The sequence below is a fragment of the Drosophila kikkawai genome, chromosome 2L, assembly GCF_030179895.1.
Source record: "Drosophila kikkawai strain 14028-0561.14 chromosome 2L, DkikHiC1v2, whole genome shotgun sequence".
Taxonomy (NCBI): Eukaryota; Metazoa; Arthropoda; class Insecta; order Diptera; family Drosophilidae; genus Drosophila; species Drosophila kikkawai.
The window spans coordinates 13,418,915-13,446,914 of NC_091728.1; the positions used below are offsets into that span (position 1 = coordinate 13,418,915).

Genomic DNA, 28,000 nt, shown 5'->3' on the forward strand with positions numbered 1-28,000 from the left:
TTCCCCTCAGCTCCGGTCACATTCGTCAAAACCAGGCAGAAATAATACTTTTTATTTATTTAAGCCCAACACGTCAATTCGAAATGCAAAAAAGGTCAACGCTTTTTGTAGTCGCGTTGGCGCTGCTCTCTGCTTTAGGAGGAACGCAAGCGAAATCGGATCCGGGCATTGTGGACATTCCGGTGAACTCGGTGAGTAGTTGCTTCTTTCCCCCCCATTTCTACCCCCGCGGAGAATCTCAAATGGGGAAACAAAACAGATTTGTGTATGCGGCATATGTTCCGGCTACGTAATTAATGTTATCCTTTGTTCTTTAGTTGATACCCAACATCAGGCAACAGCGTCCTCTGCTGGGTAATTCCAAGATCTATGTGAAAAGTGAGTACTTTGCAGGCGGCAACGTGTGACGAATGCTTATTGCCTAAAGTCGCACAACCCCTAATAACCCCCCAACCCCTGGTTATTCTAGTAACGGGATGCACCTCCAAGGTGGAAACAAACCTGACCATAACCTTCCAGCTGACGAAGCATCCTTGCATCTACGATGATCGTCTGGTGAGTAGCCTCTTGAATCCTGTCTTTTTGGCCATTCTTGACTCTGTTCTTTTCCAGCTGGAGGCCATTGCTCAAGACCCCTCGCTACAAAGTAATGCCTCCATCAATAATGTCTTGACTGTGGTCAAAAAATCGTATGCCTGCAATGGTCTTATCGTTTTGGTGGCCCCGCTGCCTGAGGGCGTTACTGGGAAACCGGAACCGAAGCATCCCATGAAGGAGAACAAACATCCACTTTCGGTAATGACTCAGCGAAGAAAATTACAGGCAAAAAGAAAGATATGTGGGCTACACACAGTTCTTATCAGTAACACAGGCGCAGTCCCAGTGTTGGGCTTATCGGTTTCCCCTAGGGAGGGTAGCACCTTGCGGGAATACTATACTGAATTTATAGAGAATCAATCTGATTTCATTAGGAATTTTGAGAACTTTTCCCCATTTGATTTCTGTAGAAATTAAGCTGGTTTTAGGAAGTTCTATGATTCATTTAAAAGGTCAGCTTTTAGTGTTATACTGTTCTATATTATTAGTTATTCATATACCCCGGGGTATAACCTAGTCTTAACTACTTATTATAGGTTTTTGTAGACTTTAGGAAGCCCGGAATACTGATAAATATTGTACTTAACACGCCTTGTTATCACTCATTTCAGGGAAAACTTCATGTTTATGTTCAATAAACCCTTTTTATCACTTGCAGCCCACAACAAACCCCATTGCAAGCGTTGATGAGGATGGCATCTATGAGATTGAGATTGTGATTTCCCCAGAGCCCCGTGCTTCCGAGTTTAGTGCCATTGTACACATTGAATTCCTGGGACCGCACGGTTATATCTCCGCCATAGATTGGCCTTTCCTGCCTGTATGTATTCCTACTTTTACCTTTGTTTATACCAAAATGTGTTTATTTATTTATTGTTTTACAGTTCTATTTAATCATGTGCATTGTTTATGTGATATTCGGCATTATTTGGCTCTTTGTTTCCTTTGCCCAATGGCGGGATTTATTGAGAATTCAGTTTTGGATTGGTGGCGTCATCTTGCTGGGCATGCTAGAGAAGGCCTTTTTCTATGCGGAGTATCAAACGCTGACAAACTATGGCGTGGCTGTTCAACATGCTGAACTGGTGGCTGAGTTTGTGTCCTGTGCCAAACGCACGCTAGCCAGGATGCTGGTCATCATAATGAGTCTGGGCTTTGGCATTGTCAAGTGAGTTGTTGTGATTTTTGATATAAATTATTATATTTTATATTTAATTCTGTTTTTTTAGACCACGTTTGGGACCCATGCTGCATCGTGTTGTGGGCGTGGGCACTCTCTACTTTTTACTGGCCTGCGTGGAAAGCTATTTACGCATAACCAATATAAAAAGTGATCGCAGTGAGCTTTTGGTGGCCAGTATTCCCTTGGCTGTGCTCGACACAGGCATCTGTTGGTGGATCTTCACCTCGCTTGTCCAGACCACGCGCACTTTGAGGCTTAGAAGGTGATTGTTAATAGAAAAATCGTATTATTATGCTAGATTTTCACATATATATATATTTTAGGAATATGGTCAAGCTTTCCCTGTATAGACACTTTACCAACACGCTGATTTTTGCGGTTATCGCTTCCGTCATCTTTATGCTGTTTGCCTTGCGTTTGCGTAGAATCGAGAACTGTACGCCTGTGAGTTAATAGCCGGCCTTTAGCCAGGGATTTACTGTATTTAAATCACTCTTTTTATTGGTTGATTAGGGATGGCGTGACATTTGGATCGATACTGGCTTCTGGCACATTCTATTCTCTGTGTTGCTGCTGGTGATTATGATACTATGGCGACCCACGAATAACAACCAGCGCTATGCCTTCACACCTCTGCTGGATAACCCCGAAGACGAGGACGACGAGGGTAGGTTCACTACCTCAAAAAGGGAACTTAATTAACTTGAATTTCTTTTGTGTTTCACAGACGAAGAAGATCAATTTGTGGCCGATGCCTATGGGGTTAAGATGCGTGGCCAGAATGGCACGCCAAAAACGTCAGTGAACTCGCGAAATGCCACCACCACCGAGGAGGATGACCTGCGTTGGGTGGAGGAGAACATACCCTCCTCAATGGCAGACTCGGCTCTGCCCATTCTCGACTCGGACGAGGAGATTATCAACACCAAGTTCGAGGTCTCCAAAATGCAATAAGCTGTGTTGGGCTGTGACTTTCGCTGGACCTAAAAGAGACTTGAAAAACATTAACACATCCGTGTGTGCTATGTATTCTTACATATTTTTTCATAATCGAGAACGAGGAAAACAATTAGTACTTGACTTTATTTCCCAGCTGCGTTAGTACCAACTCGAAAACCCGTGTAAAATATTGTATTTAACAGTAGTTCCTTCTACAGCACACGTCCTCCCACGAAATAAATTTAACTTATTTATAATACCTAGCCTAAGTTGTAGATAATCTCTAAAAATGCGACGAACCGTAAACTTAATTTACTTTGATTTCTATTCTGAAAACACACAGATTGTTGTCCCCCTCTTTGTATATAACAAAACGATCTATAATAAAACGTACAAGAATGAGGATTCTGTAAAAATTATCATAAAATTCAGTCAAAATCTTTAACTTTAACTATTTACTTGCTGATAAATGAAAACATTTGCAAATATGTCTAAGCCTAAGCACACACACACACACACACACACACACACACACACACACACACACACACACACACACCTCAATGTATTTAAATATATATATATATACATATATATTTTTAATCAAGCTGTTTAAGAACTTTTCATAAAATAAATGCAAACGAAACTTAAAGGTAGCCGTAAATCAAACAACGTTTTTTTATACCCTTGCAGGGTATTATAATTTCAGTCAGAAGTTTGCAACGCAGTGAAGGAGACGTTTCCGACCCTATAAAGTATATATATTCTTGATCAGCATCAACAGCCGAGTCGATCTAGCCATGTCCGTCTGTCCGTCTGTCTGTCTGTCCGTCTGTCCGTCTGTCTGTCTGTCCGTCTGTCCGTCTGTCTGTCTGTCTGTTTCTACGCAAACTAGTCCCTCAGTTTTAAAGCTATCTGAATGAAACATTGCATATAGTCTTCTATATACTCTCACTGCTATATATGTCGGATCGGACGACTATATCATATAGCTGCCATACAAATGTTCGATATATTTGTAGAAAAAAAATTATAACTTTGCTGTTTTTCAACATTTTTGCACAATTTTTTAGATATGGCCATTCTATATTATTATAGAATTTTGGTAAAAATTTTATGAAAATCGGACGACTATATGATATAGCTGCCATAGGAACGATCGAGAAATAAATAGGAAAAAAATTATAGCTTCGTTGTTTTCCAACGTACATATGTTTATCTTCTCTGAGATATAAGCTTTTTTTATTATTCTAGAATTATGGTATAAATTTCATAAAAATCGGACAACTATATCATATAGCTGCCATAGAAGCGATCGGTAGATGTAGAGAAAATGTAAAGCTGGGAATGTAAAACTGTAACTGTCAAACTGTAAACATAATAAGTCTAGGTAAAATGTAATGAAACTCTGTTTTGTGTGTGTTTTAAGCATTTAAATTTATAATATAAATATCAAAAACAATCTGCAAGGGTATACAAACTTCGGTGTGCCGAAGTTAGCTTCCTTTCTTGTTTTTTTATAACTTCTTATCTGAGTTAAAGTGTGTTATCTCTTGTAAACTTAAGTTATTTATCAAATAAGATAACAAAAGTAATTTCCAGAAAAATTGATAAGGTATTAAACAAGGGAAGGCACTATTTTTATGAAATATTTGCGGGGTTTGTAATCATTTGTATATATAAACATGAAAGTATATTCATTATTTTTAGGAAAAAGACAAAGTTTAAAATGTTTTTTTTTAGAAAATGTTTTTTAAAGAGTAAGAAATTATCTATATTTATTTCAGTGTAGCAACTTTACCACCCCACCTAAAAAAAAGAAGAACAACAATTAATAATTCAATATTTATTAGTTTTTCTGTTGTATAAAATTTCTCTTTGCCATCCAAAATGTTTGTTTAAAAAAAACTAATTATTTAGAAGGTAATGTGCATTTCCTCAGATAATACAATTACAAAGCGATTTCAGTTAGTAAATCTTGCTTCGCTCGAGCCTAGATCTCTTCATAGAGAACACACACATGCATATAGTACATAAAAAAGACACAATTATTAAACACATATTATTTATTCGCGGAAGAATTAAGAACGGGGCTGCAGGTGAATGAAACACAAACACATTTGCCACGAATTGGGTGGAAATATGTTGGGCATTTTACAAATAAGATACAAATACTTATGGATACTGTCTTGCGGCTGTGAACTGTGTGAACTGTAGATGAAGCGCGCCGGCGCCTCTAAATTGCAACAATATTTATGTGGGGGGGCTGGACATTAATATGTTTCTTCTCCGTTTAACAATTTCTTTCTCATTTAACAAATTTATTGCCTAGAAATGCGTATTAAATATTTTTTAGTCTGCTTAATTTCCACCGACCTAGAAGGAGTCCTGTTTCCAAGAAGGGTGTGAATAGCAGGGAATTGTGTGAGGATTATCCTAGTATCATAGCAACTAGGATAACACACAGCACATCATTTAATTCACATATTATTTACACCCATTTCAGGAGACCCCGCTCAGGTTGGTGATTATTATTATTATGGTTTATGGTTTATGCTTGAAAAATTGAATTACGAGGACGCTGCAGAGCTACCTACCGCCTTCAGCCTTGGCCGCTCAGTGCTCGACTTTCGTTCAGTTCGATTCGGGCTTGACATTGCGGCGTAGGATGGCCGCGGCAAGGTCCTGCTTCATGGCCGCCTGCTGCCTTTGGTCGGCCAGCGACTGTGTGCTCCTTAACCCGTTCACAATATCCTTGGTCTTGCCAAAGTAGATCTCATTTAACGTGTTGCGAATCTTGTTCTCCATCTCCTCCACCATCTTGCCAATATTGGCAATATGCGGCGACGACTCACTGACATTGGCATCCTGCTCCGTTTGGCGGGTCAGCGAACCGCCCAGATTCATCGTCCCGGAGCCCTGTTTATTTGTCTGCAGCCACAACATGGCCGTGGAGGTGAGTTTATAGTGGGCCGTTCGGCCGGTGGTCTTCTCCTGCACCTCCACCACATGTATGGAGTCCCAGCAGCCGCGAATCATCTTGCTGCCATCGCCAGCCTTCTTGATCAGTATCACAGCAGCAAATCCATGATCCAAGTCCCACAGATACACCGACGAGACGCCGCCCTCAAAGTACATATCCCTGTACTGGTCAAAGGCATAGTTCGCCTCGATCTCCAGCTTGCGCAGCCGCTCCGACGGCATCTGGCCATCCTCCAGCGGCGGGTAGTAGGTGTTCGACCAGGGTGATCGATAGGAGTCACCGTCGCGGTTGTAGTCGCACAGCAGGTAGTCCTTGCCATGCTCCTTGTCTTTGGCAATCTTCAGCGGCTGATCCACGGACGAGAGCAGGTCCTCGCACAGATCCGGCGCCAAGTCAATCAGATCGATGAGGTTCTTCTCGATCTGCTGAGGCGGCAGGCGACGCATCAGGTCCAAGGCGCAGTCCATTTGCATTTCCGACTGTGGAGATGGGAATGAGGAAGGGAAAAAGCAAGTTGAGTCACTTGAGCGGCGATAAGAGGAGCCCCAAAAAAGAAATACCCTAAAATCCCCCAGTTTGTGGGAGAGAAGAGGAGTGAGGAGAGAGCACGGGGAGGAGGAGGGTGTAAGACCGGTATTGCCTTATATGGGCATTGTTTTAGGCCCTTCTTTCTCTTTCCCCTTCTGCCAACAGAACTTCTTAACTTGTATACTAAATCTCTCTACTTTTCACTTAATCATGGGGCGGCGGCTCCTTTTAGATCTATTCACCGTTTGTTGGCCTTTTTCCGAACTATTACTCACCATTTTGATCTCTTTCGGGCCTTTGTTTCACTTGGTTTAATCGGTTTTAAGTGTCCAGTTCCAGGCAAACTGTGATGGGGGGCCAGGCGCAGTCTTAACTCTATCCTTAATTTTCGTTTTATTCCGTTTGTTTATTGCCAGGAATTGCACTAAATTGACTTTTAATTTTATATTTATTTTATTTTTTTCAACCTAAATACAGTGAGACCGTGTTCTGTTGGGAAATACCAGCTGCTCGATGGGATATACTAGAAAGTATACAAGTATGGTTTAATACCAAATTCAGGCATAACATAATTGGGGTATTCCCCTGGTGGCTGTAACAGAAAAGGGTAACAGAATTTTATTAACAGAGTAACAGAATTTTGCCTATGGAAATTCCAGAGTGAAAGTAACAGAGCTAGCTAACATAACTTTGCCTATGAAATTTCCAGAGTGAAAGTAACAGAGCTTGCTAACAGAAGATGTTCTGCCTCAGTCCTCTGTTAATTTACAGTTGGATTGCAAGCAGTGCAATATGTTAGCTTGCTAGAACTGCTTACACCAACTAGGTTTACACTGGGAAAATAAAATGTGGATTTTAAAAACCAAAAATAAAAACAATTCTTTTCTCTTTTTTTTTAAGTTCTTATTTTCCAAGTTTACTTCCAAACCCAAATAAAATCACGGAAATACTTTGTTTTATTATATTTTAGCAACAAGTTTATTGAATTTAGGTTCGTTCATATACTTTTTATGCTTAATTCCATTCTGGTTTCCCATTTCCTTTCCATGTCTTGTGAGTTTCTGTTACAATGCGATTGGTTGTTTCTGTGACTGTTTTTTTTTTTTTTTTTGGTTTAAGCTTACACTCGTATTTTGTTTTGTTTTATATTTTACATAAAAATGTATGGCATAATCGTAGATTTTCTTTATCCGAGTTTTAAAATATATTTAAGCTGTTACTTAAATGCTTCCACTTGCGTAATCTTCAGATATACATACACACTTATTTGGAAATCATATATGTAGGCCTGCTCCGAAAATTTGGTTTCCTTCTTGATTTTTACATACATCTATAGCCAAATTCATATGCTTGTTGTGTGTGACTGTGGTGTGGTTTTGTTTGTTGTTTTTGTGTGTTAATATTTAATAAGTAGTTCAATAAACTTATACGTTTTATAGGTGTATACTTCGACCATATACATAAGTGTAAAATCTCAGACTTTAATTTTTAACTAAGGTGCACTACACACATACAGAAATCGTTCAAAGAAATGTTTATGAACCAAATCGAGGGTTTTATGTCGCAGCAACTGTTTACAGGTAGTGTTCAAAAATAAGGGCAGATTTCCACACTAATCTCGAATAACTTAGATATCATTTATGTATTTTCTTAGTAGTTCTTTTGAAGTTTAATATTTCGGCTAATTAAATATTTATTTACTTATGCGCTCAGCTCTCTGTCGCATTCCCTTCTTACTCGAAATCAAAAGTGGCTTCAGATAATTATAATAATAATAATAACTCCATTTTTTTCAATTATGTATATTTCGTATGCTCGTTTTCGCTCCGATAATTATGCAACATTCGCTTATCAACGCTTCGACAATCAAATGTAATCACAGTTTTATGTTTTCCTTCTTTATATAAACTCATTTTCATTTAGCTATTTATTTCACTATTTTTCCGTGTGTCTGTGTGCGTGTCTCGAGTGTATCTGTATATGTGATTTGTTGTCTTTGTGGCAGAGTGGTTGATTGTTGTGTGTGTTTTTTGTTGTGGTTGTTGTTGGTAAACAGAAAATACAAATACTAAAGGAGTAGTTAGTTAGTACATGCTTAGTCTTCATGTGCTTCAAAAACTCACACCTAACCTTATCTCGTCTCGTCCCATTCCAACCCTAATCATTCAGATCCTTTTGCCTTATGAACATCTCATTCTCAGCTATCTCTTTTCCTTTAGATCCCTTTATTAGATTATTAATACTATTACGTATTTAGAAAACTTTAAGAATATTGCACAACTTGGGAAAATGTTGACTTGACTGCCGTTTTTAAAAATATTTCATTTATCATTTAATACCTGAGTTGTTCATAATCGTTTCCGCATGATTATTACATTCGCTTTTGGTTGCTTTTATTACTTCTTTTTTTTATAGTAATACATATCGAAAAAGTTTTGTTTTCTTTTTTTTTTTTTGTTGTATTAAATGCATGTATACATCGTCGTGAGTCTTTGATAATGCCCTGAGTTTGCTCCAAACGGATTTGGGTTTCTTTTTCCTTTAAAAACTATTTTCGTTTTCTTTAAACTTTTACATTTACATATACATATTCACGTAGTTTAAGTACACCCTGCCTAAACCTTTCTCTCCTTTTTTTTCTTGGGATAAAACTGATCAAAATTTCGCTTGGATAATTTGAAAACTTTTCAGTCCAGAACAAGGTTTAATCGAATTTTGGTTTGTGTAACTCAAGTTTTGTAGATTTCAAATTTTTCAAAAAGAAAACATTAAAAAAAGTGTGGAAAATAATAAAAATTAGAGTGGATGAAGATCCTTTAAACTGAATTTCAATCAACACTTAAAGTCACACAACAAATGTCTTTTTCTTTTCTTAAAATTTTAACTCTTTTTATACTTTATGCCGAAAAATTTGTACGATCTGTTATTCGTCGATACTTCTTCTCTATATATATTTAATTAATTTTAATTTATCTGCTAAATTTTGTTTGTTTTTACCTGAAATTTTGTACTCGTCATTGTTCCAAAAGTTTTTTTGTTTTTCGTTTTGTATACTTTTTAAAGTGTGACCCTAGACACAATAAAAACTAAATTTAAAAATTAAAACAAATAAAATTTAGGGAAAACTATGGAAAACAAGAGCAATTAAAACGCACATATACATTAAATATAATTTGTACTTCCTTCGATTTATCATCATAGACAAATTTACAACAACTTGATTTACACATTCGAGGGTAGAGACGCGGGGGGAGGTGCACTACTATATACGGGGTATATATATAGTCGGATATCTTATGCACACATACAAATAATTCTCAAGAAGCGTTTTTCTCTCTTCAAAATTTTGCATTGAACTGAACTGTAAAGTCGCTTACATGCCTAACACATTATTTTTTTCATCTTTCGTTCGATATTCGTAAACTTTAGTATACATATTTTCGTTACATTTATCTTAAATTTTTGTTGTTTTTTTTTTTGGGGAAAGTAGTGGAGGGGTTGGGTCAATTTCGAGTCCAATTTGGGGTCAGTTTCTGTTTGGAATTTGTTTAACCAATAAAAATAGCCAATTGTGAGATGTTTTGTGTTTTTTTTTTCTGGGGTTTAACATTTATTTAGTTGCATTTTGTTGTTTAGCATTTACGTGTGTATATATTATTAAATTTAGATTTAATCATATAATTGTTACAAATTAGAAAAAGAGGTGTAAACAAGCCAAATTGTTGCGATTGAACAGAACACATGACGAAATGGTTACAAATTATACAAAAATATATATTACATTTTTTGTTTTGTTTTTCTTTTTTAAATCTTAAACATAAACTGGGTGTGCAGTGTGTGTGTTCTCCTTTTATTATTTTATAGTTATTTAAAATAACTGAGGTAAACTAAGCATAAAGATGGGGGAACAATTTTGGGTTATTGCTGTTTTTGTGAAATTAAATTAAAAATTAAAAGGCGAAAGATAAGTACAATTGGCTTGTTGAAGGGGGATTTTCGTGTTATATTCATTTCGTTTTTTTTTTTACATTTCGCACTAGGTTATTAATATATAGAAAAACAATTACTAACAAAAATATATAACAAAAATTACATCGAGCTCTTACAAAATGTTCGGTGCACTAAATTTTACTTTAAATTGAACTTAAATTGTTGTTTTTTGTACCTGTGCACGCACTATTATTACCATTATTTGTGTGTTTCTTGTTACAGTTTTAATTTTGCTTAATTTTGTTTTGTTTTTGCTTACAAATTAATTTATACAACTCAAGGGTAAAAGGTAACTAAGAATTATTGAAAAATTACGAATATACAATACACAATTCTTCTTCTTTATTTTATGTACAATAATTTTTGTTGTTTTCGTGACGTGAAGTGACACGTTTGTGTGCTTTACTCTGTACGCTCTAAATGCAAAATGGCGACATTGGTTGTGTTTTAATTTTTACGTTTAAAGTTTAGATTAAGTTAATTACGCTCTCTGGGATTTTATTTTAAATTTTGTTTTTGTTTTTTTGCAAACATATTTTACAAAGAAATTATTTTACGCCGCTTGTCGAAAAGTTGGGCCTAAAACCTGGTTATAGATAAAAGTATTTTTTGCTTTTTTTCGCTTTTAAATAAATATTTATGTATAATATTTGATGCATATACATAGATTTTCTTTTTGTTGTTGTTGTTGCATGTGCCTAATAATTGTCATAATTTTAATGTTTTTATTTTGTTTTTTATCTTTAGCCAAAAGATTAAGCCTAAAATGTTATGCTTATTTACGCAAGTTTCTTTCAGAAATTTTTTTCCTCTTTGTTTTAGCAAAATGTTTACCATTTTGGTTTTTGTGTTTTTATAACCGTTTTGGGGTTTCCTTTGAATTTAATTAAAATTTTTTTTCTTTGCTCAAAACTTGATTACATTTTTTGTATTTTATTTTATTTTTATCTCAAGCAAAAGTATACCATTTACTGGGTTCGTTTCTTTCTTTTTTTTGTGGATTTTTTTCATTTTAATTTTGTAGCCTTAAATAATTTCTTTGTATTTTTGTTTATATTTAGATTATAAAGAGTTACGTTTCATATTTCTCTCGTATTTGTTTGGTTTGCCTCATTTAGTTGCTTTGCCGAAAATTGATGTAAACAAATGATCTTAATCCTGGACATAGTATATATCTCCTACACTTAGTAAAATTTGAGGGTATCTTAGAGTTTTAGCCAAAAGTAGTTTTACATTTAATGCTTTTGCTTTTTAAATCTGAATTTTGTGTGGCTTTTTAGCGCATATTTACATGAAAATATTGTTTTGTTTTGTAGTTAAATGCCAAAATGATTCTCAGTGTATTATGTTTTTCGTCACCATTTTACAAAAAGAATAGGAAAATGAAATGGGGGGTGGGTGGTGGGGGGTAGGTGGAGTGCGGGGGTCTGTAAGAATATATATCTTATTATTCTCATTTCGTTACTGCGCAGTCTATGGCTAATTGAGGTAGTTCAGTTTACTATTGCAGTTCGATCTGGTTTCTTTATTGCTATTGTGTGTGCTTGTGTGTCTTTTGCGATTAAAATTAGTAGTCCTCACTATGTAAACTAAACGAAACTAAAAACTAAAGCTTTCCTTGATAGCATCTTCAATTTACAACAAAATATTTTTGCGTTTCTCCTCATTCCTTGCTTTGTTTCTTAGCAAAACCAAAATTATAATAATAATAATAATAATAATAATAATCCTAATTGTAGTTGTAATAATAAACAAGAATTACAAAAAAAACACAAAGAGGTAGGTTCTTTCCTGAGGTATATGAGTTCCCGAGTTTGATTAGACTCTAATTGGTAAGACATAAAACAAAGACCGAAACTAAGCTAACTAAATTAGTTAATTCTAGTAACTAAAATACGGTTAAACGTTTAATAATAACCCCTGATTAGTAAATATTGATTGATTCCACTGACTGACGGATTGACTTTCTGACTGATGTGTGTGTGCGTCTCCTCCCCCGTGACCTTGGGCCCCCCCCGTCAAACGTACTTAAAAATAAAATGTAATTCAGACTCCAGCGAACGTTGACGGGGGATTCCCCAGGCACAAAACGGAGGGGATTAAACTTTGTGGTTGTGATGAAGAGGTAGTTGTTGTGTTTAAAATATTGCCCGGCTTCTTCTTTTTATACCCTTGCAGGGTATTATAATTTCAGTCAGAAGTTTGCAACGCAGTGAAGGAGACGTTTCCGACCCTATAAAGTATATATATTCTTGATCAGCATCAACAGCCGAGTCGATCTAGCCATGTCCGTCTGTCCGTCTGTCTGTCTGTCCGTCTGTCCGTCTGTCTGTCTGTCCGTCTGTCCGTCTGTCTGTCTGTCTGTTTCTACGCAAACTAGTCCCTCAGTTTTAAAGCTATCTGAATGAAACTTTGCATATAGTCTTCTATATGCTCTCACTGCTATATATGTCGGAACGGGCCGGATCGGACGACTATATCATATAGCTGCCATACAAATGTTTGATAAATTTTTAGAAAAAAAAGTATAACTTGGCTGTTTTTCAATATTTTTGCATCATTTTTGAGATATAGCCATTTTATATTATTCCAGAATTTTGGTAAAAATTTTATGAAAATCGGACGACTATATGATATAGCTGCCATAGGAACGATCGAGAAATTAATAGAAATAAAATTATAGCTTCGTTGTTTTTCAACGCATTTTTATTTACTCTGAGATATACGTTTTTTTTATTATTCTAGAATTTTGGTATAAATTTCATAAAAATCGGACAACTATATCTTATAGCTGCCATAGAAGCGATCGGTAAATGTATAAAATATATAAAGCTGAGAATGTAAAACTGTAACTGTCAAACTGTAAACATAATAAGTATAGGTAAAATGTAATGAAACTCTGTTTTGTGAGTGTTTTCAGCATTTAAATCTATAAAATAAACATCAAAACCAATCTGCAAGGGTATACAAACTTCGGCGTGCCGAAGTTAGCTTCCTTTCTTGTTTATAATTGTAATTGTAAAATTGTAAGAATTACTATTGCTTTGCTGCACTTTCCCTGGTTCCCCTGGCTCAACACGAATGCAAAATAAAATTCGAGTTGTTGTTTCTTGATTAGGAAAATTAGGTAGGTAGGATTCATATAGAACGAAAAGAAGAACTAATCGAAAATATAATGCTTTCTTTCAACTTTGCAAACTTGAAAAAGGATATATCACAGAACAAACTGGGGGTTTTGGGGTCGGTTTCGGGGGTGGCATTTGTTTTGGGGGGTTAAAAGAAAAAAACACCTCTCTTGTGTTGTGGCTTGTGTTTAAAATATTCAACATTTTGGCTATTTCACTATTGGTTTCTATATGGATTCCCTTCTATATATTTCTATAAATTAAGACAGTTTCACAAATTGAAATTCAGTTTAGCTTCTAATCAAAATAAAAACCCTTCTCTCTCTCTGTTTTTTGGCGAGCCTAAAGTGTTCCTACATATGCGCTTAGTACTTTATGTATACAGTTTTTATATTTTATATTAGATCTAAGCTTTTCCTTTTATATATCATTATACAACTGAGGCCATACATATATGCATTTACATACATATATATAGATATATGTATTTATAATAAATGTATTTACAATACAAGGCTAACAGGGGCCTTGCTTTTTTTTTTCAATTGCAGCTTTTTTTACTCGTTTGCTTACAACAAATTCTTCTCTTCAGTTTTTCTTGTTTTTAGTATTTTACAGCGTATTTGTTTTTTGTTTTTTCAGGGATTTTGTTTGTCATCGAAATTATAAGAGCCGAAAAAATGAATTTTGAATTTTTGTTGGTTGGATTTTCTTTTTTTTTCTTGGTGAATTTTCTTTTGTACGAAAAATGTTTTCCAAAGGTGTGCCAAAAAGTTTCGATTTTGAATTTTGGTTTGCTGTTTTTTGTTTGTTTGCTTGCTGTAATTGTTGTTGCTGTTTCTTTTGCGTTTTGTCAAGTTTTTGAGAACGTTTTTGAGTGGTTTTTCTGCTTTAATATTTTGCTTGTTGTTGTTGTAACATGTTGCACTAGAATTATTATTTCAATTCAATTAAAAAATAATTACATTTACTTTATGCTTTTCTCTCTATCTCTCTCTCTCACATCGTTAAATATACTTTTTTTCTTTGTTTATAAAATTTTACTAGTAGTCATTTAATTATATATTTCTTATAGGCACCCAATTTACCAATTGTTTTCTCATATTTACTTAGAAACTTTTCTTCTGAATTCGGAATTGAATTTGCATTTCGGTTTTTTTTAATGAATTTTTTGTTGTAGCCAAAAGCAGTTTTGTTTTGAAATTTTGAGGCCTAAACTTGATGGAATCGAAAATCATAAAACGAAATATGTACGAAAAATCACAAAACACAAAAAAATATGTTTAAACTTTAAAGCAAATTAACTCTCAGTTCCTAGGAGCAGCAGCTCCTCCACGATCACTAAAGCCCTACTTCTGTTTCCCTATATTTTTACCTTTTCGTATTATTTAATTTAATAAAATTATTTACAAAAAAACGCGGCAAAAGGGGCAGTGGCAGTTGAGCTTTGGTAGTGAGTGTAGGAAGGAGCCACTCTCCCCTCTCTCTCTCTCTTTTTCTTCTTATTGGTTCCTTTTTAGTCAGAGTTTCTCGTTTGCTATTTATGTATTTTGTTTCTTTTGTTTTTTTTAAATTATTTTATACTATTTTAATTGTTTGCAGGTACTTGTGGTTGCGGTTTTTGTTGTTGCTATTGTTGCTTTGTAGTTTGTTTTGTTGCAGCTATTTTGTGTACAGTTTTTACTCATTACTTTTAACGCTTGTGTTAAATTCATTTATATATCGTTTCTTGCAGTTTGTGAGACTTGTGTTTCTATAGGAAATCAAAAATATACATTATGCGACAATAATTTAATCATATCGATCGATCAATCTCGCGATCCTCCTCAACACACACGAATAAACAAATATTCTACACTTTAATATCCTTTTGTTTTTTTTTTTGAGGCTCTGTACCAATCAAAAACGTTCAAACTTTTTGCATTTTTACTATTTTTTGTAGTTTTAAGTTTTAATTTGTTGTTTCTTCTGCTTGTTTTTAATTAAATTGCATTGCGAGTGTTGTTGGTTTTTAGTATTTTGTTTGATTAGCACCCTGAAAACGATTTTTCAGCCGGATTGCATTTATTTCTATTTCTCAGTTTTGAGCTCTGTTTTTGTTTACTGTTGTTTAATAAATTGTTTATAAATTGGATGTGTTGCTAATTGGTGGCTGCTGGCTTTCAACACAAATGTTGTAATCACATAAAAATCTGCAAAAAGTTGGACATCAAAAACTGCCTTCTTCGGTTTCCTTTCGTTTCTTATCGTTTCCGTTTCCGGTTTCGTGTGTGCATGCTTCGGTCGGTCTGTCTGTGTCATAAATCTTAGCATATTAGTAATTGTTTTTGTTTTGTTTTGCAGTTATAATCAATTTTTAGTTTGCCCCATTTTCTGGGTCTGGTCTCCGAGGGCAACAGCAGTTGCAACAGTAGTCATTGTTCTTTTCTTTTGCGCGCGTAAATCTTTTCGTAAAATCACTCATCTAACTCCATTCATCGTCGTTTGTTAACCTAAATCTAAGCAGCTTCTTTGGGGGGCATCCTCTTCTCTCCTACTGCTCCACATTGACCTTGGGCGTGGAGGTCAATATGGGCGTCTCGTTGGGCGGTGGTATCATGTTGGGGCTGGTGGGCGTGGTGGGCATGTGATCGTATATGGCTTCGGCCTGGACACTGGGTTCATCCTCATCCTCCTCGGCCATATGCAGATGCAGTTGATCCTCATCGTCCTCTGAATCCGACAGCACTTCGATCTTTGGCTCTACCACCAGGAGCTCTGAACCTGGCTGCGGCTCTGGCGGCTGCTCGTCCACTTCCATGGGACGTTCGCTGCCATCGCTGGCCTCTGCATCGCTGCAGCCATCGCTGGTGGTGTTGGTATTTGTGGTGGTGTTGGTGGTGGTGGTGCCTGTGGTGGTTGTATTGGCCGTGGTATTCATGGTTGAATCCATGGCCTCCACAGATGCCTGCGCCTCCGCTGCCGCCTGTGCCTGCTCGGCAGCCATGGCCGCCTTGATTTGCAGAGCCAGCTCCTGGTGCATTCGCTGCTGCTGCTGTTCGTACGTGAACGGTGGCTCAGTGCCCGCTGAGCCTGCTCCCGCATCACCGCCATTTCCTCCTCCTGATCCTACACCCTCCGATACTGCCCCCTCTCCCTCGTCTCCCCCCGTGGTGGACTCCGCCGCCATGGCATCCCGTCGCTGCATGCACTTCTCCAGTGCCATCTTGAGTGATTTACGTTTGCGCTGCTTTGCCGCCTCCTTGTGGGCGTTCATGACTACTGCTGCCGCTGCTGTTGCGGCCGCTTCCTATGGTGAATGATTGGCGGCTGCTGCCGCCGCTGCCGCTGCTGCCACATGGGCGGGTGCAATGGTTGCTCCCGCCGCCAAACCAATTTCCTGCTTGTGTTCTCGTGCAATATGCCGGCGCACAGTGTTGTTACGCGTAAAGGTTCGCTCGCAGAAGGGACAGGGCACACGGATGCCCTGATGTCTCTGGCGGATGTGTGCTCGCAGATTCGTCTCATAGCCATAGAGGCGATCGCAATATAAACACTTGAGTTTCTTGCCATCGGCCGTATTGACGCTGTTCTTGTTGTTCATCTTGGTGGCATTCCAAACGTTAAGCATGTCCGCTGGAGCTATAGAGGCGGCCAGGTTACCGGACAGGGATCCATCGGCATTCTTGAGGTTCTCCAGCAGGGCATTCGGTGTGGTTGTCGATGAGGTGTTTGAGTTTGGCGGTGGCGGCGGTGAATAGTTTGAGTTCTCCAGCTTTACGCGCAGATCCTCGGCTCCGTTCTTAATTAAAAATTAAAATTTAGGAAAATTTCGGAATTGTAAAGGATATACTTACATCTGCTGACTCATCCATAAGCTCGCGGTCGTCATCATTAGCCTCATTGGCACTGCCATTGTTGCGCTCAGATTTTACAATGCGATCCAGGCCACTGGTTACATTGCCATTGCCGGCTGTGGTGCTGGGACTGTGGTTCTCATAGCGACTAAAAGGGGTTAGAAATTAAGAACAAATATTATAAATATAAAGTCAATTTAGAAACCAATTTCCTCCCCCGAAAACCCACCTGGACTGTGGCGAAGCTCTTTCCGAATGCATGGTATCCGCCTCAGTGGGCGCCGTTGAGGAGGCGCTGGACGAGGGACGGTGGTAGGGTGGCTTATTAATCGGGCTGGGACACTCTGAAGATGAGTTCTTGGAACCATCTCTTAGCACGGATCCACGCTGCTCTTGCTCCGCATAAGGACTACGCAGGGCTCGCTTACGCAGCGGCTCGTAGGAGATGGGTCGGTAGATGGGCGGCACATGGGTATAGCCCATGCCTCCCGAGGAGGAGCTACTGCCACCCGGATGCATAAGCGAATCGCATTCTTGCTTCAAGCTGCCGGTAGATCCGCCCAGGTGATGAGCGGCGCCAGCACCGCTGCCCAGGCTAATGGGTCCATTGTTGCCGCCGACGCCATTGCCGCCGACACCCATGCCACCATTGCCGCCGCCAGTTCCTGTTCCTCCACTCAGTGGACCAATTCCCGCCGCTGTTCCTCCAATTATATTACCACCAGCACTGCCGCATCTGTCCAGAGCATTCGCACTGGCCGCCAAAGCACTCAGACCGCTGGCTGCCACACTGGCAGCCGCTGCCATGCCTCCAGCCGCAGCCATGCCGCTCAGAGCTCCGGCCAGGCTCAGGCCATTGCCATTGCCTAGACCTCCGGGTATGGAGTTGGCTCCCGTCACACCACCCAGTCCAATGCCTACACCAGCGGCACCACCAGGCAGGATGTTGCTGCCATTGCCTCCGCTCAGGCTATTTCGCATGCTCCTTCGTCCCGTTGGCGAGTCCAGCGGTGAGCTGTCGCCCATGTGTTGCTGCTGTTGCGCCTGCTGGGCCGCCAGGCGTCCCGTCTCTGTGGACAGGCCTTTGACCTGGAATAGTAAGTAATTTAAATAGTAAATAATTAAAATAAAGAATTATATTTTGGATATTTACCTGTAAACTCTCGGCAGACTTGAGGAAACTGTTGAGCGCCTCTTGGGACACATGGACCTCACCCTTGTACATAAACTCCAAGAGTGCAGCCATATTATCCGGCGTGGTGGCCTCCAGTATGATGACACACTGGCCGTTTGTGGGCGTGTTTTCAAACAGATCGGCGAACTTCTTTGAGCAGGCCGCCAATATAAGTTTGTGGGCTTTAAAAACTGCGCCTGCAAAAAGAGAATAGAAAAGAAATATTATAATAATAGAAAAATATGAGAATAATAAAGTAATACAAGAAACAAGAAGAAAATTCTTACAAAAAATTTGTTAATATTTTACTTGTTAATCTTTTGGCCACCCTTTAAAGCATCTTGTTTCTCCCACAAACTTCCCTGTTACCAACAGGTGTCGGCCTTAGAAAGCTAACCAAGACCTTGAACTCATAAAAAATCATGTCAAATATATACACACCAATATATATACACACACAGAAAGACACCCACATAAACACGTACAAGAAGCAGGACAATAAAACCCGCAGCAAGGAAATGATTTTCTCTCTCTCGCTTTGTGTCTGAGTTATTATTCAACATCAAAAATGTCGTCTTGATTCTGTATAGTAAGTATCTTTTTGTGTCCTGGGCCAGGACTCCTGGCACATACAAGACCAGGTAACCCACCCGGCGTATACTTAATGCTAGACCAAAAGCAAGTGTTTCTCTGTGTGTGTGTGTGTGTGTATAAGACATATTTTTTCCACGCTCTCTTTATGTCTCCCTCTCTTAATTTTTTTTTTCTTTTTTGGGGGGTTTGGTGGGTGCTGGCAGTTATGTCTTTGGCTTTTATGGGGCACTTGTTGTGTTAGCTTCGAGCATTACTTAAGCCAAATTGAAAGCAGACTCAAACAGCAGGGTTCTGGCTTCAAGAATTATTATTTACCGCCCAATCTGGTTCATAAATATATTTCAAGTTTGACACTTGGTACTTGGTAATGCATTAAACATTTCCTCACTCTTATTTTTTTGTATTTTCTGAGAGGCTTATCGCTTCTAGTGCATATTATGTGAAATTCAAAAGAATTGTGTCAATTCTTGCCTCAAACGCCCAAAAAGGCTGATAAGAGCTGATAAGAAATTCAATTCGTGGGGCAAGGCAGCAGCAGCTGACAGCCAAGGTCAAAAACAAAAGCATTGCATACACCACACACGCGTCGCACTCGGAAGTGATTCAGGCAACGCTGCGTATGAGCGATCCAAGTCGTCATTATATAATCTTTATTTTTTTGATTAATTTTCGACTACGCAAATTGCATCCACACACTTGTTTACCCCACAAAATAAAACTTTATTTTACTTTTATTTTGCTTATTTTTTCCATCATTCTTGCGATTATGTTTCCATATCAGACGTACATTTGCTTTTGCTTTATTTGGCTGATTTTCTAACACTTGATACAACAGAAATTGGGTCACAATCACCACAAAAGAAACGCAAAAAAAAATATATATAATAACACTCGCACACCCTACACACACACACACACGCTATACAAATTCCCTCGCTTGGGCCTGGCCTTGATAAAGAAATGACATATAATGTGTATATATATATTATATGTATTTTTTTCCGCTCTTGTTTACGTTCTGCGTTTGCTGTTCGCTTTTTCATTTGCTCCGCAATTTGTTTTGATTTTTTTTCCTTTCGGTTATATTTTTGGTTATTGCAGTTTGGCAATAACAAAAGGCTCAAGTACTCGCAAATTTCTGTTTTTTTCTGGCCATAATCTAATCGAATGATTCATGGCTATAAAAACAAACAAACACGTGGCTAAAAAATAAAAAATTAGTAAAGAAATTGGTTACTTTTAAGTTCTGCAATTATTTTAAGTATTATATTCTATAGTGGTCCTATAATCCTTCTTAAAAAATATTAAAAAAATATATATATAATTAAAAAACATTAAGAACTAGTAATTGATTTATAACTATTAAATTAAGCAAATATTTTTACTAATATTATATTCTATAGTGGTCCTATAATCCTTCCTAAAAAATATTAAAAAAATATATATATAATTAAAAAACATTAAGAACTAGTAATTGATTTATAACTAATAAATTAAGCAAATATTTTTACTAATATATTGAATTCTTTTCAACGAGAACTAGTAAGGAATTAATTAGTATTTTATACTTCTATAAATTTTTTGTTATTTTTTCAAAAATCTTTATTAAAATCTTTCTAAAAAAAGCATATATATTTCAAGTTAATATCAGCCTGTAAAAACCTCCCCTAAATTTTACCCCTTTCTTTATATTTTCAAAACATATCTCACACCCAAAAACATAGCCCAAGGCCAAGCAAATGTTCATTTGGGTAAAAATGCTCATTTCTCAAGTGCTAAACATGCCCCCCAACAAAACCTAAAACTCCTAAAATCCTTTCAAACGATAAAAAAAATACAAGAAAAATAAAACCAAGCACATGAATATTAAAAACAATAAAAAACATACGTTATTTGCCTTTGTTTTCACAGACAGCCAAATATTTAATGCTTCAAGAAAAAAAAAGGAAGATCCAAAAACAAATCAAACATAACAAATGTAGAATTCAAAATGGAAAGTCCACCCTTACTCCAAGGGAAATATTAAAAACCACAATTAAAACCGACCAAAGGGTTGTGTGTGGCGTTGGAACGTTGAAAATTTTAATCAAAAGTAGTACCACTTCGATTGATATGAATGACAACAGGAACAGGAAGCCCAAAAGGGTTCCAGCTGGATTTGTCTAGATAGGTTTTTTTAGTCCTCTTTTTAGCCCTCTTTTTAGCCCTCATTTTATCCCACTTTTTCTCCCCTTTTTTGGGGAAGTTGTCTGCGTATGATTTGCTCACTCCTTTTACCTTCTATACCCCATAATAATCCCAGCATCACTCATTCAATCAATGCAAAAAAAACAAGAAAAAAATCTATACTCTCGCCTACAGGGCGTATGAGCAATGAAGAAACCTTTTAAAGTCTCAAAATTCTTGTAAAATTTAAAGCATAAATTAAGTCAAGGTTAACATAAAGCTAAATAGAAACATGAAATGGCATACAAATGCTATATAATAATCATAAAAAGTAAGCCAAGATGCTTTAAGCACATAAAGACCCAACAAAACCGGGGGGCAAAAAGGAAAATATTTAAACCCAAATCAAAAGAGAAAGAAAAGAAGGTTAACAAGGGTCCTAAAAACATACATACAATACATACAAAACAGCGACAAAGGATCCCAAATAACTGACCTCAGTCAAAGCCTGAATAAATATGTACCAAACAGCCGAAATAAAAGTATATATGTATATATATATTGTGCCGCTATTATATAGGTTTGCCCGCATTTATTCGCCATTTAATAAGCTGGCATAAAAACTGTAGTAAAAGGCCGTAAATGAACTAGTAGACACAGGGCCCAGAAAGGAGGGGAGTGTGGAGGAGCCCGGGCTCAGACAGACACACAAACACAGCAAACGGCTGACAGACAAGAACGAGACAAGCCATAAAAGCCAACTGTCTCGCGTCTCCCATCATCATCAAACACAAACCGTCGGCAAAACAGGCAAAAGAAATCAATGATTGACTCTGTCCAGGCTGGGCTTATTACCAAATAAATAAGAGAAAACATGAGTAGCAGGCGAACATAAAAGAAAAGCTACTAGTCATAGGTAAATAAGAATAACTCAATTGAAAGAGAGCGAGCTTATCCTGTATGCTTCTTGGGTTAATTACAAATGATTACATTCAATATATGAATATATGTTTGAATACGTATGTATTTATTTAATTCAATTCTTTTCCATTACATTTAAAAAGTATAGAAGTATAAAATCACCAAAGACTAAATAAAGAATAAGATTCATAACGCATATATTGAACGAGTACAAGTGAATACATTGAATTGAATACAAGTGACCCCTGAATTCTTGATCAATTTAAAAATAGAATATTTACTAATTAAATTAAAAATATTTTAATAAACGAAAAAAAAAAGGTATTGATGACTTGACTTCTTTTTCGATTAAATAGTTTGTATTTAAGCAAATTCTATCTCAGTATAGAACACCGAATTCTGTATAACGCATAAGATGCGTAACGCATCTTTTTGACTAAATCCAAGTGACCCTTGAAATACTTCTCAATATTTACGTTAATTAAATTCTATTCCATTGACTAAAAAAATGTGTAAATGCACATCGCTTAAAACAATATATGTAAATAAGATGCATAACGACATAATAATATCATCACATATTAATAGTATGTATTTGTAAATGTATTATTCTCCAAAACTTACCATCGCAGGATAGTGTGACATCGGCCAACAGATCCGATTTGAACAGATTGGAGAATGTTATTGCCAAGTTAGACGAATAACTGTTCCACTTGAGGCAGAACTGCTGCTGTGGATCCATTTTGCCAGCAGTTGTGCGTTGTCCGCCGTTGCTCCGCCTATAGTTGTACCTCTTGTCCCCCGATCCGTAGCCGTTTCTGTATCCGTATCCGTATCTCTATCTATATCCTTGTAGCTCTTCACTTTCAGGAACCAAGAAGTTGCTTGAAAGGCGCCAGAGCGACGATAATGTTGACTGCGATTTGGTAATTGTTCTTTATGATTTTTGCCAATGATTTTTGGTCTTTGTTGGAGAGTTTTGTTGTTATTGGTGATGTTGCAATTTGATTTGTTTGTTTTCGTGTTGCCAAAATGGAATTTCGTGGAATTTTGTAGCTGCCAGCAGAGCATAAATGCTATTCGGCTGCTGCAAATCCTTAGCCAAAGGGAATTTTGCAATTGTTTAGTTAATTTGTTGTGTGTCGTACTCGTTGTTGGTTTCACTACGACAACTTCCGGTTTACCAATATCAATGACTTCCGTTACTTGTTTATTCGTTGCTGATGATGATAGGTTTTTGTTTGGCGTTTGCATAAGAAATTCAGCTACGAATTATGAGCGACGACGAAATCGAATCCGAACACGACAAATGCTGCAACGAGAATGAAGAAAAATTGTATTTTGTGCGATTAGTCTCAGTTTTCGATGCGTTTGACAGTGGAGTTCAGTGCCTGCTTTCTGGCATTAAAAAAAAAAACCTAATGCAGATTGCAAAGAGCTGTATCTATAACCCCTACCTTACCTACTCAAAAAGTAGTTCCAAGAAATATGTTTAAACAAAAACTCAAATTTCAAAAGCTTTTGGCATCGCTGTGAAATTTGGGGCCCAAACTGCATCGCATTTGTGTTGGTAACTCTATCTTGGCCTGCAGCATTTCCGACCAATTTATTAGAAATTAATCGAGCATTTAGAAAGAACCAAACACGAAGAGGAAAAAAAAGACTCCCGAAGATATACGATTCAATTCTCAGAATTTTGGACTCAAAAATGCCGCCGTCCCAAGGTTTTGATGCAACGCGCCAGGCGAGGCACAACTTTCTGATTTCTGCCCCTTGACTCTGGCCCTGACTTTGACTTTGATTTTGACTTTGTTCGTCGTCTACTGTTTCGGCCCTCCTTTCCTCCTTATTATCCTTTTTTTCTTTTCTTTACTTTTTTTTTTAATTCCTGGAAACTGCAGGTGAGGCTACAGTCTCTGCGTTGCATGGGATGCGTTTGTTTTCTTCGAATTTGTTTAATCGTTAGAAAAATGCGGCCTCGCCAGCATCCAGAATCGTTGATTTTTTTTCTCTCAGTTTGTTTCCCTTTTTTGTTATTTTTTTATTTCTTCGTTGACCATCAAAATCAACGGTTTCTTTTTTTGGACCCGCAGGAGAAAAAAAAAAAAGATATCGGTAAAAAGCTATTAAGAAATTCCTGGGAAGTTTGCAGTTTTGGCGAGTCTGCTGAATTCCTTATTCATTCGATTTGGCCCAGGGGAGTGTCAGCGGAGGTAAGGTTGCCCTTGAGGGCCAATCATGATTGCAAGATTGAAAGAAATTGATCGAGATGATTAACCACAAATGCAGAAAGAAGTTGATGAAGGAATAAGTCAAGGTTTGTGTCTATAAAAGGGATAATAAGAGGTATTCAATAAATTGGTAGATTAACCTACAAATAAATATGTTAATTAAGTTATATTTAAGGTTTTGCTGTAACTTTCCTTATTTTATTTAATTCTTAAGACTGGGCTCTACAAATTTTGTATTTAAACCTTGCAAGCAGCATTCGCGCATTCTCATCCCCCAAAAAAGTAAGACAACTTTTACCAGCTCTTTGTCAAGCAGGAATCACCTTTCTATTTCCACAGAAACATCCGCATCCACAAATTCACTACCATCCCCCCTGAAGAAGTAGCAACCCCAACATGCCTTTTACAAAACCCAACAAGAACTTCTTTATTTTTGCACTTGGTTAGCTTCAAGGCTTTATAGGCTTTAGCTTTAGCCTGAGCACAACTGTACTTTGTGGACTTCTCTGTCTCACTCTCTTTCTCTCTGAAGTTGTACTCCCAATGTCCTGCCTCTTTTGTTATTTTTGGAATATAGGGATATATACGCAATGAAATTTACGCAGCTGCATTTGAAATGCTTTTTCAAAAACACAAAATGCTCAATGTGAAAGAAGAATAAAAGCAGGAAAAAAGCCAAAGCTGAAAAATAGATCAAAAATACAAGCCATCTCTTTCTTTTGTTTGTTTGTATGTTTGTATATACCAAGATACACAACGAATCGCACCTGAATGAAGGTCTCAAGGCGAAATCATAGCTCAGGTATCTGGTAACCTATCTGCCTTTAAGCAAACAACAACAAAAGGCTGGAGATATGTGCGAAATGTACAAAAAACCAACGCGTAAATCCTTTTCACAAACACAAAGACACACATTAGGATATGCGTTCCTGGAACATGTACAAATACAAATGAAATAAAAGCAGCTTTCTAAGCTCTTCCAATTGTCTTTGTGTTGGGCAGGAAAATAAAGAAGAAGATGGTATTTGGATCGAGAACCTATGGCCTGGAGGCAAAGGACGAAAGAGGGTTGATCCTCGGATTCAGGGCAAAGCGAAAGATGGTATTACGCAACCAAATGGGAGCAGTTGCAGTTGAACATTTGTTGGGTTATAAAAAAGGGTAACTTACGTTGATAAAATGAGGATATGAGCTTTATATTTTATATATTCTATATTTTAATTACCCTCTTAAATACAATATTATTTGGTCTTCTTCACTGATATTTTTCCTTTAAAAACCCAAAAGAATGACTCACTTTCTTTTAAACAAAAGCAATAATCAAACTATTGAGGCAGATCAGTGGCATATTTACATAATTCCCAACAAAGTTTCGTCTCTCCCGCAAAATCTGAATAAATCCAGGCATAAACAAAACAGCATTGAATGACTGAAATACACATACTAATAAAAGAACTCGCATTTAAAATTGCTTTTTATATTTTGTAGATGGTTTTTTCTTTCAACTAATTGACCTTGTGCACTATTTAGACAAAACGTCAAGTCGTTTCAATTCCGTGATTCACATTTATTTGAGTGCAGCATAACTCGAGTGGTCAGCTTTGCAGATACATAGATACATAGATACAAAGATACTTTTTATGTGTGCAAAATGCTGTCTATTTTTTCAACGTTCTTGTTCGATTTGAATGGCAATTAATTTCGACAAATGACGCATTTTATTATGAAATCTTGCGATGCTGTTTTGTTGTTTTTCTCAGCTTTTTGTTTTCGGTTTTTCTTGTTTTTTTTTTTTTTTTTTTCAAAGAAACGCATTGCAATATCACTTGAAATTGATTTTGATTAGAGGAAATGCCAAAGCGAATTTCTTGACTTGGGAAGATGGTATGACTTTTACGCCGGCAGCACCTGATGAGACCATTTTGCCTACAAAACTGGTAAATGAGAACCGCCAGAACCAATAGCATGAAAATCGCCACGTAGCGTTTCATCCAAAGGTTATAATTGTCTGTTTCCTAGTCAAAGAGATCCCATTCAACATCAAAGTACATTCGTTTGTATAAGGATGTTTTCAAAGACATATCTTTCGGTGATTTTAAACCTAAACAGTTTCTGTAAAACGAAAACCCTTCAAATCATTCATTTTTACATAATTAAACCTTAAATATATCAATATAAAGCATTCTATTTAGATCTCCAATGTTATGCTACATTGTTTTTCGATCTAAATGTCACCACCGGTGTGTTGACCTTTTCGTCTATAATATTACCAACACTTCCAGTGAAATTTCATTCGAAAACAGCGATTTGATAACATTACCGCATCTGTATTGCAAAAGTTGTCAATGACAGCTGGAGAAACCTGCTGCTCTGTTCTCAATCTCTGCAATAAGGAACTCCCTTATCCCTTTTTGTGGGTGGACTGCTACTGACAGATGAAGAAAATGCTCCTCAGGCGATATTACACATGTCCGCATAATGCCAAAAACGCCGGCAGATGTGCAGCCCAAGATCCAAGAATAAATGTCGCATAATTCACAGCGCCAGTTGGGGAAATTGTAAAAGTATTGTGAAATATTTCGCCGCGGGTGGCCAGGCCACATCAAAGGCAATGCCAATGGCACAGGCGGGACCTCATCTTGCATTGCATAAAAACGTGTGAGAATGAGTTGTTTGTGTTATCTGAGTTATGACATCTTCCTGCAGCCCGCTGAGATAAGCAGCAGCTCAGCGGGTGGCAGGTGTCTGCTGCTTCTGCCTCCTCATCATCATTGTCATCATCATCATCGTCAGGTACATCCGGCAAACAGGTGAATTGAGTAACTTTGTCGCCATTTTCATTTCACGCAGTTATGGCTTGGCACGGTTGCCTATTACAACACACATAATTGCAATGGGCCTTTGAGGCTAATACTTGATGGTCCGATTTCTTTGGGAATATGATTATTAATATTTCCGGCAGAAGAAACGGAAAAAGTAGCTCTTTGAGTGCAAAGAAATTGCCTCTATTGGCAATAGTTGTGAATTATAGAAAAGCAAATTGAGGGAAATCTATGGGGAGGAGGAACTGATTACTTAATACTCACAGAAATGAAATCTTAGGACCCTAGGCGAGTGGATATCTTATCAATTTTTTTAATTTTCTAGAATTTAAAATGTTATAATTCTACAATTTCTTCAAATAATTTCCTAAACTTCTGTCTCCTTAAACCACAAATATTTCTGCAAATAAACACCTTTAATTTTTTTGACTTTTAGAAGTTCCTCCAACAAAAATCTCTCCCTCAATCTGTTATTAAAAGACTAAAATAATTAACCAACAAAATTTCACCACATTTCCAATGGTAGAAACTCAAGTGTCGCTGTTGGTAATTAGCTATGCACGCAAATGCAACCAGCTTGAAATGCAGCTCCATGAATAACAAATGAGTTGCCATCAGAGAGGGGGCCCAAAAAGCAACAAAAGCAGTTAACACAAATTCGGTTGACAGTTAGCTTAAAACGCTTCGCTGAGCAGCCACAAATAAAACAAAAAAAGAGTTGTGTTAATGCAGTGCAAGTACAACAAAGTGTATCTTGAAGATACGCTTGCCTTGTCGCAATTACAAATTGTAATTTTTTTGTATCTTTCTTTTTGGTAGGTATAATATTTTTATGTAGCTCATGTAGGCCTTCCAAATGAATTGTTTTCGAGACATAATTAGTTTGGTTTGAGATATATTCTGGACTTACG

General features: G+C 37.2%; 3 protein-coding genes across 4 annotated transcripts; 1 reads left to right on the top strand and 2 right to left on the bottom strand.

Moving 5' to 3' along the window:
* LOC108081427 (transmembrane protein 87A) lies at nucleotides 1-3,150 on the top strand. The gene is made up of 10 exons (XM_017176610.3): nucleotides 1-191; nucleotides 318-378; nucleotides 470-555; nucleotides 613-795; nucleotides 1,256-1,417; nucleotides 1,482-1,765; nucleotides 1,827-2,042; nucleotides 2,104-2,224; nucleotides 2,294-2,447; nucleotides 2,508-3,150. Exons 1-10 carry the CDS (start codon nucleotides 84-86, stop codon nucleotides 2,732-2,734), a joined length of 1,602 nt encoding a protein of 533 aa, XP_017032099.1. The 5' UTR covers nucleotides 1-83; the 3' UTR covers nucleotides 2,735-3,150.
* A 1,400-nt stretch (nucleotides 3,151-4,550) lies between these two features.
* Nucleotides 4,551-6,739, bottom strand: cpb (F-actin-capping protein subunit beta). Of its 2 annotated transcripts, XM_070288997.1 has the most exons (3): nucleotides 6,506-6,739; nucleotides 5,317-6,181; nucleotides 4,551-5,047 (listed from the first exon to the last, which is right to left on the bottom strand). In XM_070288997.1, exons 1-2 carry the CDS (start codon nucleotides 6,506-6,508, stop codon nucleotides 5,354-5,356), a joined length of 831 nt encoding a protein of 276 aa, XP_070145098.1. In that variant the 5' UTR covers nucleotides 6,509-6,739; the 3' UTR covers nucleotides 4,551-5,047; nucleotides 5,317-5,353. The 2 variants fall into 2 exon arrangements, with proteins under 2 accessions (XP_070145098.1, XP_017032124.1); XM_017176635.2 differs by having other exon boundaries at nucleotides 4,551-6,181; nucleotides 6,506-6,738.
* Nucleotides 6,740-15,170: 8,431 nt separating this feature from the next.
* chinmo (Chronologically inappropriate morphogenesis) lies at nucleotides 15,171-23,416 on the bottom strand. Its single transcript, XM_041776179.2, is given in 5 exon segments — nucleotides 15,171-17,126; nucleotides 17,182-17,329; nucleotides 17,411-18,270; nucleotides 18,335-18,552; nucleotides 22,661-23,416. Coding segments are annotated over 5 exon segments (2,592 nt in total). The 5' UTR covers nucleotides 22,779-23,416; the 3' UTR covers nucleotides 15,171-15,878.
* Between the last annotated feature and the right edge of the window lie 4,584 nt (nucleotides 23,417-28,000).

Excerpts from the sequence above, each read along its gene's own strand:
- LOC108081427 (XM_017176610.3), top strand. The coding sequence starts at position 84 with ATGCAAAAAAGGTCAACGCTTTTTGTAGTCGCGTTGGCGCTGCTCTCT. Across the intron at positions 1,766-1,826 it reads CTGGGCTTTGGCATTGTCAA|ACCACGTTTGGGACCCATGC; the intron begins GTGAGTTGTTGT and ends CTGTTTTTTTAG. Across the intron at positions 2,225-2,293 it reads GAATCGAGAACTGTACGCCT|GGATGGCGTGACATTTGGAT; the intron begins GTGAGTTAATAG and ends TTGGTTGATTAG.